Raw genomic sequence first — 19,809 nt, forward strand, 5'->3', positions numbered from 1 at the left:
TCATCATCAAAAAGGATACCATCAAGGGATATCCCCAAGCCATTGCGGCCAAAGGAGATATCGTCAAGACTATTCACGTACATAATTAGTATAGTACATAATCCACGCCCAGCGTCAACCAGGGCGTTGAACCACACCACTTCTTTCCTCTGAACAAGCTGTGAAAACAATGACCCTATCTGTGACGGTCAAAAGAGCCGTACCAGCACCGTCAGCACGATTCCACGAGTGGGACGCACCCCGGACGGGTACCGAGTCCGGACACACATAAACCCCCCCATGTCATCGACTGACTCGCAAGTCCCGTCAACTAAAAGACCGCGCGGTACCCGATCGAGCAAAGTTCGTATCCCATATTCCCAAACAGCGTAGTTTTCCTTTGTTTCAGTCCCAGCCGTACTAAGAATGGCACTGGCGCGTTGGAACGGAACGGTTGTGTTACGTATATATTGGCCGCTTGGCATCGCGAACTATGGTACAGGATAGACTTTCCCAGAACGAACCATTCCACTCACCTGAAGCCTGTGGGGATTGAATAACCATTGGGAGTATCTTTCCGGGATTTCCAATACTCCGTACCCTGGTACACAAGGCCCCTACGTAACCCAGCGCCCACGTGCGGAGTTTGCGGATCGTGGGCCCATGGGTGCTGACATTGCTGACCGGCCAGTTGATTATACGGCACTATATGGCTCCTCATAGTCACTAGCATTGCGATCAATATTTGCTGATACCTAATTTCTGAATCTATTGTCCAGACGGAGAAACAAAGAACCACCCAGCTGAACGCTGAGAGTATCTACCTAAAGTAATGGGCCACACCCATACACACAAGGTGTTCCATCCGTGAACCACGCCATATTTGCAAATCGAAAAGGGGTGTAGGAAGAAGAGAACGACGCACGCCCGACTCCGATGATGGGGGCTGGGTACTACAGTCCCAATGTCCTTGTCCTTTCCGTCTGCCCTGCCTTGCCCTCAACGCCGCCCTGGGGGAAACCACAGAAATCCACTTTTTGCGGGAAAACACAATGATGAAAGAAAGTTTGCAGACGAGCTAAAAGTCTAAGAACCACGGAACAGGAATTGCATATCCTCGGGGCTCAGAGACTCCATGGCCTTGTCGTCCGCGTTGACGGTGGAGTTGATCATGTTGGTCTTCTTCTCCTGAATCAGCACCATGCGGCTCTCGACCGAGTCCTCGATGCAGAGACGGGTAATGGTGCAGGGGCGGGTTTGACCAATGCGGTGGCAACGATCGGCAGACTGCCACTCGGCGGCAGGGTTCCACCAACTGCATGTCATGTTAGCTGGGAACTTGATAGTGAGTATTGAGACATGTAACTTACGGGTCAACGATGAAGACGCGAGACGCCTCGGTGAGGTTGAGCGCGACTCCACCGGCCTTGAGAGAGACGAGGAAGCACTCGCACTCCGTCTTGGTCATGAAGTGGTCGATGGACGCCTGGCGCTGCGCGGGGCTCATGCTGCCGTCAAGCATGACGGTGGTGATACCGGCGCGGCGAAGACGCCACTCGATGAGCTGCAGCATGGATGAGAACTGTGAAAAGATAATTGACTTGTGCGAAGCATTGTCTGATCGGAGCTTGTGAAGCTCGTGGACGAGAAGCTCAATCTTGGAGGAAGAAGTCCATTCTTCCATCTTGATTCGATTGATAATCGAAGACTTCTTGACATCAGCCTCATTCTGCTCAATCTCGGGCTGCTCCAAGTCGATGGCCAGCGCAATGTGGCAGCGGGGGCAGTCAGGCTCAGCAGAAGACAACAGGTAGCTTCTAGCACACGCGCGGCAAAAGTCGTGCTTGCAGCGGCTCCTGATGGCATCCTCGGCCGGCTCATCGCAAACGCCACACATGAGTGTGTTCTGCCCGCCCTCTCCATGCTTGCGAAGGATCAGATCGGGGTGATCGGCCACCTGGCGCATCTGCATGATGAGACCAAAAATGTTGGCGTAGTTGTTGAGCAAGACACCCTGGGCGACGTACGTCTCGAACTTGCGCTGGCCGTTGGTCATGATGCTGTTGGCGAAATCATTCTCCGCCTCACCAAAGAACTGGCGATCAACGTAGATCTCCTTGACGGGGAGTTCCATGGAGTTGGTGTGGTCCTTCTTTAGGCGACGAAGCATAATGCGATCGGTCATCAAGCGGAGCTTCTGAAAGGCTTCGCGGCCCGGTCCAAAGTTGCCAAACTTCTGAATGGGGTTGAGGAGCTCCTGGTTGAATACGGACACGTGCTGCATGCCGGCGTGTCCGCACGAGTGGCAACGGTGATCGTCGTCGAGGTTCCAATCCAGGCCGGCACAGGGGCACTGCTTGCACAAGTACGATGCGAAAGGCGCAACTTGAAGGAAGCGGATCAAGGAGAAGAACTCGCCAATGCGGTTCTGAAGCGGAGTTCCGGTAAGGCACCATCGGTACGAGGTCTTCAGAGCAAAGCAAGCCTTCGCCGTCATGGTAGTACGGGTCTTGATGCTATGGGCCTCGTCGAGGATGATGCGGTGGAAGTCAACCTGGTGGATCAAGCTCTTCTCCTTGTGTACGCCGTCTGCGCGGGTAAAGCCTTTCTCCTGCTTCCGGTACATGGACTCCAGACTATTGTACGACATCATGATGACATTGTACTTCTTGAGCTCCTTCAGGGTCATGTTCTTGGCGTTCTTCATAGTACCGTGGTAGACAAAGACCTTGAGGGTGCCGTCCGTGTAGGATTCAATCTCGCTCTTCCACTGCATCAGAGCAACGGGAGGGACCAAGACGAGGGAGGGCTTCTTCTGGGGGTAGTCGGACATGATGAGGGATACCGCCTGGATGGTCTTGCCGAGACCCATCTCGTCACCCAACAGGCCGCCTTTGTAGTCGGTCTTTTCCATCTCAATCATCCAAGAGACGCCCTCGAGCTGGAAGGGCTTGAGCTGACGCGAGATCTGCAGCGGCTGAGCAATCTTGTCGGGCCTGAGGGCGGGAGACGCCTCCAAGTCCTGCCACATGGTGAGAAGCTCAGGATGGTTGTTCTCCAACCTGGCGCGTTCAAGCATGCCGCGGCGCTTGGAGCCGCGTTGATAGGCGCGGCGACCCCGGGACTGTGCGGCCACGGCGCTCTGAAGACCGCCGTCACTATCGGCCTCGTCAGATTCCGAGCTGTCAAAGTCGCCGCTATCGAGGCTCGACAAAGCATCGTCATCGTCTTCAGGGAGCCCCTCAGAGGCTGGAGGCAGTGTCGAAGCGGAAGCTCTAGTCCGTCTGACTGGCTGCTTAGCCTTGCCCTTTGCCTTTGCTTTCTTGGGAATCTTGTTGCTATCATCATCCTCAAGTTCAGAAAAGTTGTCCGAGAGATCGCTGAGCTCGTCGTCCGTCGAATCTGCGAATCCATCCTCGTTATCCGACTCAGGGACCACAACCTTTTGCTTCTTGGGGGGTCTACCTCGGCCCCGACCACCAAGCTTGGATCGAGAAACAAGCGGAACGTCTTCGGAGTCGGCGTCGCTGTCCTTTACCGTGGCCTTAGCAGCGATAGCAGTCGCACGACGGCTGCGACCAGTGGCAAGGGGGACATCAGACTCATCCATCTCGTACTCCTCTTCCTGGAGATGTCGAGCGAGGGCGGCATCGGACAGGCTGGTGGAGGCAGTCGATTTCTTGTTCTCTTCCTTCTGGAGGCGGCGAGCAACCAGAGCATCGCGGTCGTTATCAGATGGCTCCTCATCCTCTTCATCATCGTCGTCGTAGTAACCACCGCCAACCTTGCGCTTGGCTGGCTGCATGGAATACTGGCTGTGACGCAGAGCACGCTCGTTGAGTCCAGCAGAAGTGGGAAGATGAACCTCGATCTTGGATGCAGACTGAGATCCTTCAATCCTGGGGTTTCTCAAAGCGGCAGGCAGGACAAGAGGGACATAGCCAGACCCAGAGACGGAGGGAGCAGGTGTAGCAACATTGCTGGTAGCAGGGGTGGAGGCTTCACTGGCAGAAGTGAGGTCGGCAGATGCAGCAGCAGACGCAGATGCAGTTGAGGAAGCAGAGTCATTGGCCAGGGAGGCTCTGCTGGGTCGACCTCGACCTCTCTTGGCAGTCGAAGTAGCCGAAGTCACAGGTTGAGCCGCAGCTGCAAGGTTACGGCTCGATGCAGATCTAGTGAGACGGCCGGTACCAGCAACCGAGAGAGGGTCAGGGGAGTCTGCGGATGTGTTAGTTATCAATGGTGGTTTGCGCACACCGTCGTCCACGATTTGATGGTGGATGTGCAGGCCGAAATAAAATTAAATCCACGACTTACTGCTTCGAGTGGAGGCCATACTCTCCTTCTGAGCAAGAGAAGGGCGACCACGGCGGCCAGTCATCTTGACGGCGATGATAACCTTTGGGTGCAGCGAGGAGGATTTTTTGCACTTGCGACCTCAATTTTGAGAAAGGAAATTGAAGTTTGTCGGAATTTTTTTTCACACAGAGGTGAAAGTTTGGCGACGGTTGACGTGAGAAGAAAGTTGGGATGGCCGGGACAAAGCTCGGCAAGTGGTGGCGAACAGTCTCAGCTTATCGCCGAAGAAGCTTGGAGACTGTGCACCAAAGGGGTCGATGATTGGGGTATCTCAGTACCTTTTGGTGAGGGAGGGGAAAAGGACGAATTGAAATTGTAGATTGCCCTGAGGTAGAGGCCACACAGTCTGACGGTGGGTGATGTGAAAAAGGGAAAGGGAAAAAAAAAGAGGCAAGTGGTGATGGAGAAGGCCAAGGGGAAAAAGAATTTGGACTTGCCACTGGCGAACTCCTTTTCGGTCAGGCAAAGCTGAGAAGGACCGCCTCACCTCAGACAAGAGAGACGGGGAAGGAGGGGACCTGGGGAGATCAGGGACGCGCCCTTCAATGGCGGGCTCTGTACACGAAGTCACGTGGCCTCTTTGTCAGGGATGAGAAGGCGCCCAGACGCAGGGGCGACTGCCTAAAGCCTGAAGCCAGTCTGGAAATGGGAAGTTTTTTTGGTTAGCCTGGCTGGGGTCACTGGTGCGAACATGAATGTTCTGTCGAGATGATGCACACGTTCCTTGATGGTTCGAACTAGCTTATCAAGGCACCTGGCGAAGCGACAGCTCCCCTGGACTGGCTGCGATTTGAAAGGCTACATCCCATGATCCCACTTGGCATACAAAACCATCCTCAGAAATAGTTTCATCTGCCAGGGAAACACATAGCAAGACCGAAATGGCAGCATTGGATGCATAGGCAGATGGCCGATCTCCATGTCCCTGGGGCTCCAGTGTGACGATTCGACTTGGGCGATCGATCTGCTCCCCGACGACTCCGGTACAGTGGCTCTGTGGCTCCTTCCGTTCGAGTTGGCCAAGGTACTCCGTACCCCACGACGGGACTGCTGTGGGTCCCCTTCAATTAAACCCCTGCAGCTGCCTACGGATACCTCTACGCAGTAAGCAGCAAGTCTCCTGGGCTGTCACTTGCATCTTTCACACGGTGCATCCTCACCAGCACCCTTGATTCCACCCACTGATCTTGAGAGATTGGCAATCACCAGTACAGTGTGCCGCAAACTTCACCCTCCAACACCTGGTCTGGGCGTATCGATCCAGGAACAAGAGGAGGACTCCAGAAGACACTACTTCTTTGTCGCCTCCTTACAATTTGCCCCCCGAACCAGCGCATCACGGCATTGTCAACAAGTGTGATTTTTGCAGTTTGGTGTCTGCCTTTCTCTCCAACCGAAGGTCTGGACTTGAGCCCATTTCCAACCCATCGACCTGCCAGCGGTGTCTATCGTTCCTACCCCTTGGCTAGTCTGTAATTCAGACAACTTTGCCACACCTATCTGAAAGGCATTTCTCAATCACGACTCGCCGCAACAACCCAGGATTGAACTTCATCCCAACTGCAGCTCGGAAAAAAAAAAAAAAAGAAGCTTCGACCAAACTCGTCACATCCAACATTGCACACAGAGACTGGAAGTATCCATCACTAAAATGGCGAGACCGTCTCGTCGATCCCAAGCTCAGGCTGCCCAGGCTGCTCAAGGCCAGAACCAGACTCCCCAGCAGGGTCAAGCAGCTCCTCAGGATGATGCTGCAGGCACTGTCCGTATCACCCGCCACATCTCTGGACCGTGAGTTTTCCCACTCTCCATGCGCATCTCATCACTGACACGAATCTAGACAATCGGCTTTGACCGACTACCTTGCTGTAAGAATCTCGACCAAACTAACCATCTGTGCAAACTGACAATGCGCTTCCAAGGCCCACAACATCTCTGCAAACCAGATTCGCCGGGATGCAGACCAGCGTCGTGCTGCTGCTGCTGCCCAGAACCAAGCAGACAATGCCATCGGAGATGATGATGACGAGGCCGAGGCCGGCCCTTCAACAGCATCTACTGGAGCTTCTCAGTCCGGCCGCAATGAGACTGCAGCTGAAAAGGCGAAGCGTCAGAAAAAGGAGCAGATGGCCATCGCCAAAATCAAGGCCTCCAAAGCGTTCAAGAAGCGCAAGCACCGAGGCATGGATTCAGAAGACGAGGACGACATAGCACGCGCCCTATTCGAGCAAATGGCCCAACCCTTGCCAGGCCAGATGGATAACTGCGCCATCTGCAAGAAGCGCTTCACCGTCACCGCCTACTCGCTGAGTGGCCCTGAGGGCGGTCTACTCTGCGCGCAGTGCAGCAAGGATGAGGCTGGCAAGAAGGGCAAGGGCAAGCAGAAGCCCAAGAAACCCGCCGGTGGCCAGGGCAAGCGTCGCAAGATGCAGAGCAACATCCTCGACGGCACGTACCAGACTGGTGCCAAGAACCTGACCACTCTCTGCATCGAGACTCTGGCCAAGAATGTCGACCTCGCCGACAGTTTGGGCGATTTGCCAGACCAGGTGGTAGACAAGATTGCGCGACTCTTCTCCAAGCGTCGACTGCTCAGCCCTGTGACGCTGCCCCTGTTTGTGCAGCCGTCCACCACGGTCCTTCACATCTACGACGGCGCCAAGCTGGGCTCCAACGAATTCGAGAGCATCTTCCAGACGGCACCCAACCTCAAGAGATTCAAGGCTCGCAACTCTATTCAGTTCAAGGACGAGGTCATGGACTATCTTCTGAGTCGCGACATCAAGCTTACGCACTTTATTCTCCACGGCGCAAACCTCCTCAGCGACGAGAGCTGGACCAAGTTCGTCCAGCAGAAGGGTGCCCATCTGGAAGCCATCCAGGTCTACTACACTGATAAGCACGTTGGCGACGAGCTGCTTGCTCTCCTTCCCGAGACTTGTCCCAACCTCAATCGCCTCAAGGTCTACCACAACCAAAAGGTCACTAACGTCGGCGTCAAGTCTATTGCCGACATCAAGTCATTGAAGCACCTCGGCCTTCACCTGCAGCACGACATCACCTCCAAGAGCCTGGCCCACATGATCCACGGTGTAGGCAAGGACCTGGAGACGCTTTCCTTGAAGAAGATGCCCACGGCCAACGACGAGGTGTTGAGTGCGATCAGAGACACCTGCCGTTCTCTCAAAAAGTTCCGCATCACCGACAGTGAGCACATGACGGATGAGGGATTCGCGGACCTCTTCAACAACTGGGAGAACCCTGGCATCGAGATCATTGACCTCCAAAAGTGCCGCTACCGCGACTCGACCAAGCCCCGCGAGAACGAAGACGGCATTGGCCTCTGCTCCGACGGATTCCGTGCCCTCATGAAGCATTCCGGCAAGAAGCTCAAGAATCTCAACATCCACGCTTGTCGTCACATCAAGCGTGAGGCGTTCGAGGACGCCTTCTCTGAGGAGGACCAGTACCGCAACCTCGTCAAGCTCGAGATCAGCTTCATCGAAGAGGTGGATGATTTCGTTCTCGGACGCATCTTCCGAAGCTGCCCCAACATTCGCGAGATCAACGTCTTTGGATGCATGAAGGTCAAGGATGTCCGGGTCCCCAGAGGCAAGGTCGTGGTTGGTGTTCCGAACGCCATGGGGATGGTCGTTGAAGGTCGCGACGATTAAATGCAGCTTTGTAAGGACGTTAGGAGTTTGGTAGATATTCGGTGATCGCCACGGTCTCTTGCATCTAGCCAGGCTTATGGTTCTCAGGGTCAGGTTGGACCGGCGTTATGGTGGAACCTCGGGTACGGGCGTTCAGCCGGATTTGCTCATTCAAAAGGACAGGTCGGCCGGCATTTGAGTTCACATTAGGTAGATAGTTGGCGAATACCAAATCATCAGAGTCAGTCGACCAAAGATTGAGGTTTCTCGGAAGCAGTCACGTAAATCGATATGTAGGTCGGCGCGGACCAAGCAAACGGCCCACCGTCTTCTGCGGAACACAGCGGGAACTGGGGCCAGAGACGGGGACTAAAACACCGCCACAGGCTGCCGCAGGGCGGAGCGGGGCCAGCCCGGCTCAGCCTCAGCTCCCTGCGTAAGACGGCAGCGGGAGGGGACGCTCACAGCTGGATGCCACGGGGCGCCGCCAGCAGGTTGCCTTGCATTCCACGCATCCACAGGGCAGTTTATCCACCCAGGTCCCCTGCTCGTGCCTCTAACCTCCCCCTGACTATCCGTATCACAAACCCAGGCTTGTTGAGCTGAGCCAACGCAGCAGTTTACCATTTCGCGGGCCCTTTTTTCTTCTTCGTGGCCATCGATCAGCATCCATTCTTCCGTCCCTGACCGCCATGGTCTTTTCCCCTTCCTAGCTGCCTCTTTCTCTCTTTCTCTTTTCCCTTTCGAGTGAATGGATGGATCTTGATTGTCCACACTCCTCCTCCTCCTCCGAAATCATGTCTCGCCGCTGGGCGCGAAAGCTTGAACGCTGCTGTTGCACTTTCGCGACCTACATCCCTCTGCTCTTCGTCTATGGCTTGACCACCTGGGCCGTCTGGGTGGATGTCACCATCGGGTCCCTGCCTTCTAAAGCTTCGTGGCTCGGTAAGTAGTCCGCTGATGCATGCCCGCCCGCCGCTTTCTGACGATGCATAGGATCCGCGTCTTCCGCAGGCGCCCTTCTCCTCTACGGCCTGCTCAACTGGTCCTATACCACCGCCGTCTTCACGAGCCCCGGCAGCACGACAAACGATAATGGCTACAGCACGCTACCGACCGAGGCGCCCCCGGCCGCCACCTCCTTCACCGTGAAGTCCAACGGCGAGCTCCGGTTCTGCAAAAAGTGCCAGGCGAGGAAACCCGATCGCGCCCACCACTGCTCGACCTGCCGCCGCTGCGTCCTGAAAATGGATCACCACTGCCCCTGGCTGGCGACCTGCATCGGCCTGAAGAACCACAAGGCTTTCCTTCTCTTTCTCATCTACACGACGCTCTTCTGCTTCTACAGCTTCTTCGTCTCCGGCAGCTGGGTGTACATGGAGGTCATCAACAACACGACGTACGTCGAGACGCTGATGCCCATCAACTACGTGATCCTCAGCGTCATCGCCGGCATCATCGGCATCGTCGTGGGCGCCTTCACGGGGTGGCACATCTTGCTCGCGAGCAGGGGCCAGACGACAATCGAGTGCCTGGAGAAGACGCGGTACCTCTCGCCGCTGAAGAAGCAGATGAAGCACCAGTTCGTCGCCCAGCACAACGGCGAGGGGATCCAGCTGCCCGCCTACGGCCAGCAGCTCCTCGACATCCACGCAAACGCCCTCCCGGGCATCACGCGACCCGAAGAAGGCGAAGAATACCGCGGGGGCGCGGGCTCCTCGAGGCCGATGGGCGCCACGCACCAGTCGTACGAGGAGATGGAGCGCGAGCGCGCGAAGAAGCGCTACGAAGAGTACCTCGACGAGCAGGACTCTGAGAAGCTTCCCAACGCGTTCGACCTCGGCGCGAAGCGGAACCTGCTGCACCTCTTTGGCCCCAAACCTCTACTATGGTTCGTCCCCGTCTGCAACACCACCGGCGACGGCTGGGCCTGGGAAGCCAGCCCCAACTGGTTGGCCGCCCGCGAGCGCCTCGCGAGGGAACGCCAGGAACAGCGCGCGCGCGAGATCAATGCCGGCTGGGGTACCGACGAGCCCCCGACGTTTATGCGCGAGGCGCCGCCCACCAAGCCCGACGGCGCGGGCCGACACTATCTAACCTCGCCTCCTCCTCCTCCCCCTCCCTCCAACGGTGGATCGCGTAAGACGCCCTCCAAGGCCGACCGGGTCCTGGGCCGCGACCCGAACCTGTACGCCGACGGGTTTCAAGAGTCGATGCCGATGCGGAAGCTCAGCCCGCGCGGCCGGGCGCTCGAGGACGAGCTCGACGACAGCGACCTCGACATGGAGGACCCGGCGGCGGCGGAGCACCGCGCGCTGAACCTGGTGACCAACGGCGGGTGGGGACGGAGCGGGGCCAGCGGGCTGTTGAGGAAGCACAGCCCGTCGTCGCCGTCGTTTAGGGACCAGCCTGAGAATGATGATGATGTGGATTGAGGTGGTGGAGGATGATAAATGAGGAAGAGACAGAGAGGGGAAGTCAACAATTTTCAAAATAGGGGCAACCAGAGAGAGAGAGCGTTTTTAGAAAGTGATATCCAGAAAGCGTCATCTTTCATGTTCCATCAGCAAGGATTGGGGTCACTAGGGGATTTTAGAAAGTGTATAACGCATTTCATGTACGGGTTTTGTTACTTTGCAAAGGGATTAGGGAACTTTGAATTCTGAGATGTACATTCTTCGTGGTTTCCTTTTTCCAAAATTCAAGATTGGTGTTTTTGGTGTTTTCTGGGCTTCCTGGCAGAGTATCGGGGGAGCTTTCCACACTCTTACCTCTCTCCTGGGAACGGATAATGATCGGGGTTTTTTTTTGTAGCACCTTTTGCGAATTAAATCGTTTCTATTCCATGGATTGCATAGCGGTGCAGCTCTGACTAAAGCGTAAAGAAACACTGGAACTTGAACAGCGCTCTGCAGGACTCCATTGGGGATCGTTGACGGCTGTGGTCGCGCCTCTGTACCGTTCCAACTGCGTTTTCATCAGGGAGAAAAGACGACAAGATCGAACTTCTCAGACGTCTGTAAAGAGAGGCACAGCTAGATCAGCTCGATCCAGCTTCGTGAAGATATGTAGAGCCTATTGAAAAGGGGTAGACGGGCAGACATGGAGCTTCACTAGATTGATCATCCCGTATCGAGAGACGGTCCCCGGATGACACACCTTGGACAAGGGGGCCCAGCCGTTGCCCAAATCACAAACATGGTTGAGACTCCTTCGTATATCTTGAGCATACGTCTCTGATATTCTAGCCCAGAAGCGAAAGGTGCTGTGGCTGCCAGCTCTATCGATGCTAGTCTTCTTCTTCTAACATGGTCTTTTGCCCACCGTCTTAATACGACTCTTCATCACTGTATTCGCCCTCGCTATCATCCTCTTCGTCATCGTCGGACTCGTCTTCCTCGTCTTCCTCGAGCTCCTCCTCGTCCTCGTCGCCCTTGAGGCCGTAGTCGTCGTGGAAGTAGGCGAGTTGCTGGACATCCGTCTTGTACCCCATCTCCTTGAACGCCTTTTCAATGTTCTGTAACCATGTGTCAGTAAATGTCTGTTGTGAAGCTGGGGGAAAGGCATACCTCTTGCAGGATCGGAGCGCAGGTAATAACGACATTGCTCTTGCCCGGCTCGAAAACAGGCATGACGAGCTCCTTGAGCACCGTCTTGATCTGCTCGTCCGTCACGTCCCGGACGTCCCTCATGACCTTCTTGTGCCAGTCGAGCGGCAGGCTGCGCACGACGCCGAGCATGAAGTTCTGCGCCGCCGACGACGCCATGGTCGACTGCTCGTCGGCGAACTGCACGACGACCTGGCTGATGGCGCCCTCCTTGAGGTGGCGGTCGATCTCGACCTCGCCCTCGGCGATCTTGCGGATCGTCTCGCGCGACACGGAAAAGGCCTTGCTGGCGTCCGGCGAGCGGTACACCTTGTACTGGATCACGCCCGTGTCGAGCTCGCGGCCGAAATACGAGCCGTACGCCAACCCTTGCCCGCGGACCGAGTTCCAGAGGGGGCCCTCGGTGGTCTCGAGGTAGCCGATGGCCACCATGATGGCCGGGAGGCGGGGGTCGTCGAAGGAGGTGATGCCCTTGGCCGTGCTGACGCCGTAGGAGCTCTCGGCCGTGGTCATGGGCACGATGGTGGCGCCGACGGTACCCGGGTTCTGGCCCTCCTTTGTGAGCAGGGTGTGCGGCTTGACGATGGGGAGCAGCTCGTCGGAGCCCCCGAGTTGGGTGCTGAGGATGTCCCAGGCGGCCACGGGCTCGGGCAGGCGGGCGACGTCGGCGGTGACGAGGATGCGCACGTTGTTCGAGGTGAAGAGGGACTTGCGCAGCTGCTCGAACCAGGAGAGGACCTTTTCCGGGTCGGAGGCGATGAGCTTCTTGAGGCGGCGCAGGTAGATTGCTCTGACGAGTGCGCGCTTGGCGACCGAGTAGGACTCCTTCTTCATGTGGATGGAGATGTCGATTTCGGACGCCATGGATCTGCCGTCACGCTTCAGCTCGGGGATGTCGGCCAGGTGCTTCTGGACGCCCGCCTTGAGGCGCTGGATGTCGAAGACGCTGTCGAACATCATGGTGCGGATCCAGTTGATGACGGTGGAGTACTTTGCGGGCTCGATTTGGAACTGGATCATGACGCCGTCGGGGTCGCCGTAGTCTCGTGTCGAGCGCAGACCATAGCTAATGGTGTCCTGCTCCAGCTCCATGACGACCTGTTCGAAGCCAACCTTTTCTCCATCGCGCATGATGGGAGTGTTGAAGAAGTTGTCGTTGAAGATGGGCAGCAACGGCTTCAGCTCGATCGGTACCTGTGATGTCCCGAGATAGACCGTCAGGTGCACAAAGTTGGTCGGCACGCTCTCGAACTGGATGAAGAGGGGGTCTTTTCCTTGCTTGGCGCCGTCAATGACCTTTTGCGCCGCGTTGTCAACGAGGCCGAGGCTCTTGGCCTTTCCAGACCTCGCCGTGTCAGACTCGATGAAGTGAATCGACTCGGTGCCGGGGACAGCCCACTGATCGATCACGGAGGCCGGGATGGGCTCATCGTTCTTGGCCTTGGCAGCCTCAAGGCGCTTCTTGAGGTCAGCCAGACCCTCGGCGCCGAGCTCCTCCTTTCTCTTTGCGAGCCTCGCTTCCTCGTCGGCCTTTTGCTTCTTTGCGAGCTCGTGGGACGGCTTGCCGAGGATGGAGACGTGGGGAGCATCGGACAGCCACTTGCGCAAAAAGTCCCTCCATTGTGCGTCGGTCCACTTCTCGAGCTCCTCGTACTCGGACAGAGACTGCAAGTCCTTCAGCGTCGAACCGTCACGCTTGCCGAAAAGGTAGTCCGTGATAATGTTGTTGGAGTAGAAACCCTCAGACTCCTCGGCCTGGAACTTGACCTGAAGGCGTTCGCGGTGGATGCATGAGGTCAGGTATGCCATGTCCAAAGGCTTCGATGCCACTTCCTTGAGTAGGTCGACGAGTCTCTTCTCGACAAATTCCAGCTTATCCGTCTCGACGCCAGTCGGCTGGAACCAGATCACAGAGTTGGGCCTGGCATCCCACCAGTAGGACACGGAGCTGGCAAGCTCCTCCTTTTCGACAATGACGTTCTCGAGAATCGACACAGAGGAGCCGCAAAGATAGGTCAGCAGGACGTTGAGCGCAGACGTCTCGATGGTGTTGGTGCAGTTGGGGCCGTAGAAAGCCACAGTGATCTCGCCGACGGATTCGTCCTCTTCAGGGAACTCGGCTGTGGTGATGATGGTCTCCTTGAGCGCTGGAGGCTGTGCTGAGTCGATCCAAGGTCTGCACACTCACGTCAGCATGGTTTGTTAGGTGTGAGGGGTTGAACTACCTCTTGAAAGGGGAATCCAGCGGCGGAAGATCGTCCTTGATGCTCTCCTCGAACTCGTCCAGGATCTGCAGCAGCTCGTTGTGGTCCGCTTCGCCAATGATGACCACGGCGAGGTTACGGGGCTGGTACATATCACGGTGGAACTGGCGGATGCGGTCAGGGGTCAAAACCCGGAGGGCCTCCGTCATGCCTCCGGTCTCGTAGCGGAAGCCCACGTTCTCCGGGTACAGCAGTCGGCGCGCGCGTAGATCCATGATTTCGGCGCTCTTGAATTGCACGGCCTGCATCTCTGAGTAGACAACACCCGCATCGTTACCCTCGCCGTCAATGTGGTGCACCTCGGTGATGCACGCCTCGTCCGTGATGACGGGCACGATGACATGCTCGAGATACACTGGCAGGATCTGTGAGAAGCCTTCCCAGCCAGCGCTCTCGAGCGTGTACGCGGTGTGATCCGTCGCAGTCCAGGCGTTCGTCCCAGAGTAGGCTCGGGAGGCCAGCTTGTCGAGGAGTCCCTTGTAGCGGTAGTTCTTTGAGCCCATAAATACCAGATGCTCGAGAGTGTGAGGGGCGCCCGAGTCGTCAAAGATCTCGGTTGCGAGAGTGAAGTAGCCGTTGGTCTTGGGGCCCTTGCGATCGGCCACAATCACCTGCATGCCGCTCCTCTCCGAGACATACTGGCTGATTTGGCACGGGGCGTAGTCCGTCTTGAAGCTCTGGACCTTGCGGAACCGCGGCTGCGGCTTGGGTTGCTCCTCAGGCGACATGGTGTGTGTCTTTGCTTTGAACAAGCTTTGAAATGATCTGACAAGATGGTCAACTTGGTGTCCTGTGTAGTTGTGGGAGATTCTTATAAAGGCGTGGGCAGGGGCACAAGAACACAGGGGCTCGAAGAGTCATGAGCAAACGGTTTAATGGCCCTTGGGTAAGGAGACAACAAACCCAGCTGAAGCAGGGTAATACGGGTCTCTTGACGAAGCTCTTCACCGGAAAACAGGAACTAGCTGTTGGAAACGGGAGGGGAAGATAACCAGACAGCAGATAGATGCAGTAGTTCGTATGACAAACGGCCATGCGTCCGTGAACACCAGGACATCCGGTCCGAGAAGAGACATACCCAGCTCTGTTGGATAAGATGTGTCCATGATGGGGAACAAGACAAGCCGCCAGAAGCGCAACGGCCACGGCAAGCGCCACTTGACCGACTCCAATCTTCAACATGTCAACGTGTCAGACACGGGAAGGATGCCCTCAGACAGTCGTGTGAAGCTTGCAGCTTCGGAACGGTGCAGCGCAATACGCCATGGCATACAACCAGTTGACAGGCGAAGAAGAGAAGTAGAATTTCAAGGGGCCAATCGGGGGAAACCACTTCAGCCAAAAAAGACTTGACAAGAAAGAACGAGTAGGACGGACGGAACGAAAAGGCGCAGCAGCTTACCGTACAGAAGCCGGCTTTGCCAGCCTAATGGACAGAGATGAAGAAGACCAATGAGGCTTCCCGAAGCGTATTGGCCAGCCCGTGATAGGGAGCGATGTAGCGGTTACCTAACCGCCGCCACGAGAGATGCTGACACAAGGATGGCGGGGTATCGACGGCACTGGAGAACGAGCTGATGCTGAGGCTTACAGGCGTCCTCAGGGATTGGTATATACCTTATAGTTGAGCTTTGGTTTCCCGTTGGCGCGCTTTCTTTTAGGTTGCGAGTTACCAGTTCGTCGCGGGGCACGAGAACGTGAGAGATGTCGCTGGCCATACAACGAAGCGCACTGGTCCATCTGCCCCTCCAAAAGTCCAGGGCAAGAGACCAGTGGAGTTTATCTTTATTTTTTGATTTTCGCAAGGTCATCGGCGGGGTGGTGTCTTCTGATTGGCCCCTTGCCGCGGGAGACTACGCTGGGCCAAGCGCCAACCGCTCGGCACGAGGTCGGATCGGGCGCGAGGTACGTACCGGGGAGCGACATCGAATTGTGACGTGGGTGCTTTCGGGACAGCTATGCAATCCAGTGTCATAGTTGCCCGTAGCTCATCGCCCATTTTTGTGCGGCATCGCTCCGAAGACGAGGCAAAGTCCTCCTGTCGCCCGTTTCTTAGCTACGTATTTGCAGAATCACGTCTCTGAACTCTAGGCGAACCTTCCCAAAACTCGATCTACCGCATTCCATTTCCTGCTTGCGACCTGCCCTGACACCTGGCGCCCCGACCGAAGCGGCCCCGCGATATCGAGAGCTTCGAGAAGCCACACGTGTGACCCGCGCACGGCAGCGGAACGAGACGATGGCCGTCGAAACAGATCAGAATGCCTCTGCGCACATCGGAGAGGCCGTAGTTGCCTTTGCGCTCGAGGGGCGCTTCCCCGACGAGCAGGTGTCATCGCTGTCGCTGTCCTCTTCGGATTTGTCGCCTGCAATTGATGCGCTGGAACGGGCCAAGGGTGATTTGGAGGTAATGCGAGGCCCACAGCGAGCGATGACGGCCTCTTACTGATGCATGCGCAGTCTGAAATCCACACGATCAACGAAGAGACCAAGGGCGACGTCAGCTCGTGGGTGCACAATGCGAAAACACTACAGGAAGACATCTTGCGATCCAAGAGGCTGGCCGACGACATTGTCCGACAATCGGAAGCGCCGCAGGTTTCGGGAAAGGCCATACAAGATGCGAAGGACCACATTCAGTTTCTTGAGAAGGAGGTGCTATACACGAACCAGCTGCACGACGCCCTCAGGGGCATCCAGCATGTCAACGAGCTTTTGGGGGAGGTCGAGCAGGCGATGAACGAGCGGCGCATCATCGATTCGCTCCGGTGGCTGGAGAGTAAGGACCGAAACATCGCATCGGCATTGGGGCGAGAGGCTAATGCTATGCAGAATCTTGGACAGAGCTCGATGCCGTCCCAGTCAACAAGAAGGCATGCCGGATCATGAGGCTCCTTGACGTAAGGGCTTTCGAGCTAAAGTCACATGTTCACGACGTCTTCGACCACGTCTGGGCATCGCTTGTTCACACAAATCTCGAAGCCGGCTCCCTGGCAATCTACAACAAGTTGGATGGTACTTGGTACCCGTCTGGTTGAACCCACCGGAAGCTAACAGAATCCAGACGAGCAAATGACGCTATCGGAAGCCATCATTGGTCTCCAGGCCTACAAAGAGGTTGAAGACCGCATGTCCAAGCTGTGGCACGATGTCGACAAGGCCATTGTGTTTCCGCGCATGGACACGCAAGCTTCATCGCTGCCTTCCATCCGCGAGACTGAGGTATGTCCCGAAGACAGTCTGACGGCTCAGTTGCTGACCCCGGCAGAACGTTGTGGAATTGAATGGTCAAGCTGGCAGATCAATCGACGAGCTATTCACGGATCTCCAAAAGGTGGTTGAGTTCCTGGCCAAGAGACTGACACCGGACCTCCTCATGTTCTTCAGCCCCATCATGATGAGCGACCTGGTCCCGAGGCTCATCTCAGTCTGGCTCGACTCAGAAGTGCCCTCAAATCTCAAGGACCTCGGGAGGTTCCAGGCTGTCATCGAATCTGCACGGCGCTTTTGCGAGGTCCTTGAAGACAACGGATTCACTGGGTTTACGGAGCTCAAGGAATGGGTTGGTAGTGCGCCGTCAATATGGCTTGCAAAGTGCAGAGAAACAGCCCTTGATTCGGTCAGGGTGCAAATGTCAAACGGTCTGTCACCCAGTGTATGCCTGTTCAAAATCTTGCTGACGTTGCGTAGGTCTCGGCGCCACAAAGCAAGTCGAAAAGGTGGAAAAGCAAATGGTGTCTCGGTCCGAAGGCAAGGAGTTGACGGCGAACGGTGTAGCCGGTACCGTCGCAGAAGATGACTGGGGCGCGGAATGGGGAGTCGACGATGACGAGGAACCGGAAGCCAAAGGCGACACACAAGAGGAAGACGACGGTGCTGATGCCTGGGGATGGAACGATGAGGAGCAAACTACAGAGACCGCCCAAGAGGAGACGGTGCAGGTTGAGGAAAAGACGGCAGACGATGAGGACGACGCAGCCGACGCGTGGGGTTGGGGGGATGATGATGCGACAGAGCCAACGGAGCCAGAACCGAAGCCTCAAGCAGCAAAGACGCCGACGAAGAAACACAAGACGGTATCTGCTGAGCCAGATGAGAGCAGGGAGATGGTTCTCAAGGAGACGTACCACATCTCCTCCATGCCGGAGCCGGTGCTGGAGCTTATACTGGCCCTCCTCGAAGACGGCGCGGCTCTGACACAGCCCGAGTATGTTGCGAGCTCATGCCAACACGGTGATCCTTCTAACATTGATAGGTACGAAAACAGTCCAGTGGCAGCCGCCGCGCCGGGCCTCTTCAGTTTGCCGACATTCGCATTAGCCATGTTTCGAGCAGTGTCGCCGCACTACTACTCACTCGACATTGGCGGGAACATGTAAGCATTCTGTAGGGGTATCCTTTCGAAGCTGACCAATGTCTAGGTTCCTCTACAACGATGCCATGTATTTGTCTGAGAAGCTGGCTGATTTGGCATCAACGTGGAAGTCACGCGGGGATCTCACCACACGCGCCCAGAACATGCTGCGCATAGACAACGACATCAAGAGCCTGCAGAACTTTGCGACGCGCGCATACACTAACGAGCTGGGGTTGCAGAAAACGGTGCTGCGAGATCTGCTAGGAGGTACGTTTTGTTCTAGCCTGGGCTGAAAGCACTTGCTGCAGACTGCCGGCAGTCGGTATGGCTTTTGGGCTAACGCAAGACGCACAGGCGATCAAAGTCTCATGCAGCAGGATGAACTGGACAGTTGCGTGGACTCGGCACTAGCGCGGGTCAGATCCATGGCGGTGACATGGGAATCGATTCTCGCACGCTCGGTGTGGTACCAGGCGGTGGGGTCGCTCCTGGATGGGCTGTCGTCCAAGATTATCGGGGATGTCATGGACGCGTCGTCCATCGGACAGGACGACGCGTACGGGATCGCGAAGCTCATTGTAAAGGTCACGGAGCTCGACGACCTCTTTCTGCCGTCGCGGACCACGGGGGCGGCGGCAGCAGACGAGATTCCGACAACGGCGCAGTACGCGGCCACGTGGCTCCGTCTCAAGTACCTGAGCGAGGTGCTCCAGTCCAACCTCAATGAGGTCAAGTACCTCTGGTGCGACAGCGAGCTCAGCCTGTACTTTTCGGCGGACGAGGTCGTGGACCTCATTGAGGCTAGCTTCGACGCTAACCCGCGGATGAGGGAGACCATCCGGGCGATTCGGGAGACCCCCAGCCCCGTGCACGGCTAAGGGAGGAGGGGACGGATCACACCGGACGGTTGAGCCGGAGGGCCCGGGCGGACGGCGCAAGAGCCGGAGCGAGATGATGGGATGATGGCTCCGCTTGCGGTCGGGCTTGTAGTCCATGATGACGGGCGATGGGGGGGAGGAGGGGCGAGAAAAAAACTCTTTTCCGACGCGAAAGAAGAATAACATACATTTAGCGTTTCTGGTGTATTGGCCAATTTCAAGGTGCTACATTGCCTTTTGAATATCAAGCGTCGTTATTCCCCAAATCTGATTCATCCATCCCAATCACCCAATCGAACCCAAAACAGGCTTGTACTCGCCGTACCTTTCCTCTCTACCAATCGCTTTACTTTCACGCCCATCCACCACCACCAATTGCACCCCCCCAATTCTCTATGTACGTTCCTTTCCCCACACGCACGCCCCCCTTGTACACTGCAGGCTGCAGCTCGGCCGGTCTCCACATTCTCCAACGCGCGACGCTGAACCCTGTCGGTCTCGGCACCTTCCACCCCAAATCTCCACCTTACCCCAATTTCTGGTATTTTTTTTTGTTGTCTATTCTGCTCTGTTCTGTTCTGTCCAATTCTGTCTGGCTCCCATCTCTCCGTGGTATTCTTCTTTTGGGTCTCGTGACTTTTTACACTTTTTGCCCGGCTTCGCCCATTGCGGATGATTGTACATTTCGTAAGTGAACCATCGGCGTGGCAG

At 56.3% G+C, this 19,809-nt stretch overlaps 6 protein-coding genes across 6 annotated transcripts; 3 read left to right on the plus strand and 3 right to left on the minus strand.

Annotated features, from left to right (window-relative positions):
- Positions 1–511: 511 nt before the first annotated feature.
- CLUP02_07709 (SNF2 family domain-containing protein) lies at positions 512–5,147 on the minus strand (the record flags this gene model as incomplete). The annotated part of the gene is made up of 10 exons (XM_049286702.1): positions 512–782; positions 833–967; positions 1,082–1,294; positions 1,350–4,197; positions 4,297–4,408; positions 4,466–4,568; positions 4,617–4,684; positions 4,826–4,893; positions 4,957–5,038; positions 5,106–5,147. 10 exons carry the CDS (start codon positions 5,145–5,147, stop codon positions 512–514), a joined length of 3,942 nt encoding a protein of 1,313 aa, XP_049143845.1.
- Positions 5,148–5,989: 842 nt separating this feature from the next.
- On the plus strand, positions 5,990–8,012 carry CLUP02_07710 (uncharacterized protein; the record flags this gene model as incomplete). Its single annotated transcript, XM_049286703.1, has 3 exons — positions 5,990–6,129; positions 6,179–6,206; positions 6,261–8,012. The coding sequence occupies 3 exons, from the start codon at positions 5,990–5,992 to the stop codon at positions 8,010–8,012; spliced, it is 1,920 nt and encodes a 639-aa protein (XP_049143846.1).
- Positions 8,013–8,746: 734 nt separating this feature from the next.
- CLUP02_07711 (DHHC zinc finger domain-containing protein) lies at positions 8,747–10,426 on the plus strand (the record flags this gene model as incomplete). The annotated part of the gene is made up of 2 exons (XM_049286704.1): positions 8,747–8,936; positions 8,988–10,426. 2 exons carry the CDS (start codon positions 8,747–8,749, stop codon positions 10,424–10,426), a joined length of 1,629 nt encoding a protein of 542 aa, XP_049143847.1.
- An 893-nt stretch (positions 10,427–11,319) lies between these two features.
- On the minus strand, positions 11,320–14,591 carry CLUP02_07712 (peptidase M16 inactive domain-containing protein; the record flags this gene model as incomplete). Its single annotated transcript, XM_049286705.1, has 3 exons — positions 11,320–11,508; positions 11,561–13,775; positions 13,825–14,591. The coding sequence occupies 3 exons, from the start codon at positions 14,589–14,591 to the stop codon at positions 11,320–11,322; spliced, it is 3,171 nt and encodes a 1,056-aa protein (XP_049143848.1).
- A 49-nt stretch (positions 14,592–14,640) lies between these two features.
- On the minus strand, positions 14,641–15,045 carry CLUP02_07713 (uncharacterized protein; the record flags this gene model as incomplete). The annotated part of the gene is made up of 1 exon (XM_049286706.1): positions 14,641–15,045. The coding sequence occupies one exon, from the start codon at positions 15,043–15,045 to the stop codon at positions 14,641–14,643; it is 405 nt and encodes a 134-aa protein (XP_049143849.1).
- CLUP02_07714 (is centromere binding protein at prophase) lies at positions 14,968–19,098 on the plus strand (the record flags this gene model as incomplete). Its single annotated transcript, XM_049286707.1, has 10 exons — positions 14,968–15,162; positions 15,716–15,768; positions 15,955–16,270; positions 16,324–16,642; positions 16,696–16,878; positions 16,928–17,085; positions 17,132–17,504; positions 17,554–18,238; positions 18,285–18,487; positions 18,575–19,098. 10 exons carry the CDS (start codon positions 14,968–14,970, stop codon positions 19,096–19,098), a joined length of 3,009 nt encoding a protein of 1,002 aa, XP_049143850.1.
- Between the last annotated feature and the right edge of the window lie 711 nt (positions 19,099–19,809).

The sequence above is a fragment of the Colletotrichum lupini genome, chromosome 4 (genome assembly GCF_023278565.1).
Source record: "Colletotrichum lupini chromosome 4, complete sequence".
NCBI lineage: Eukaryota > Fungi > Ascomycota > Sordariomycetes > Glomerellales > Glomerellaceae > Colletotrichum > Colletotrichum lupini.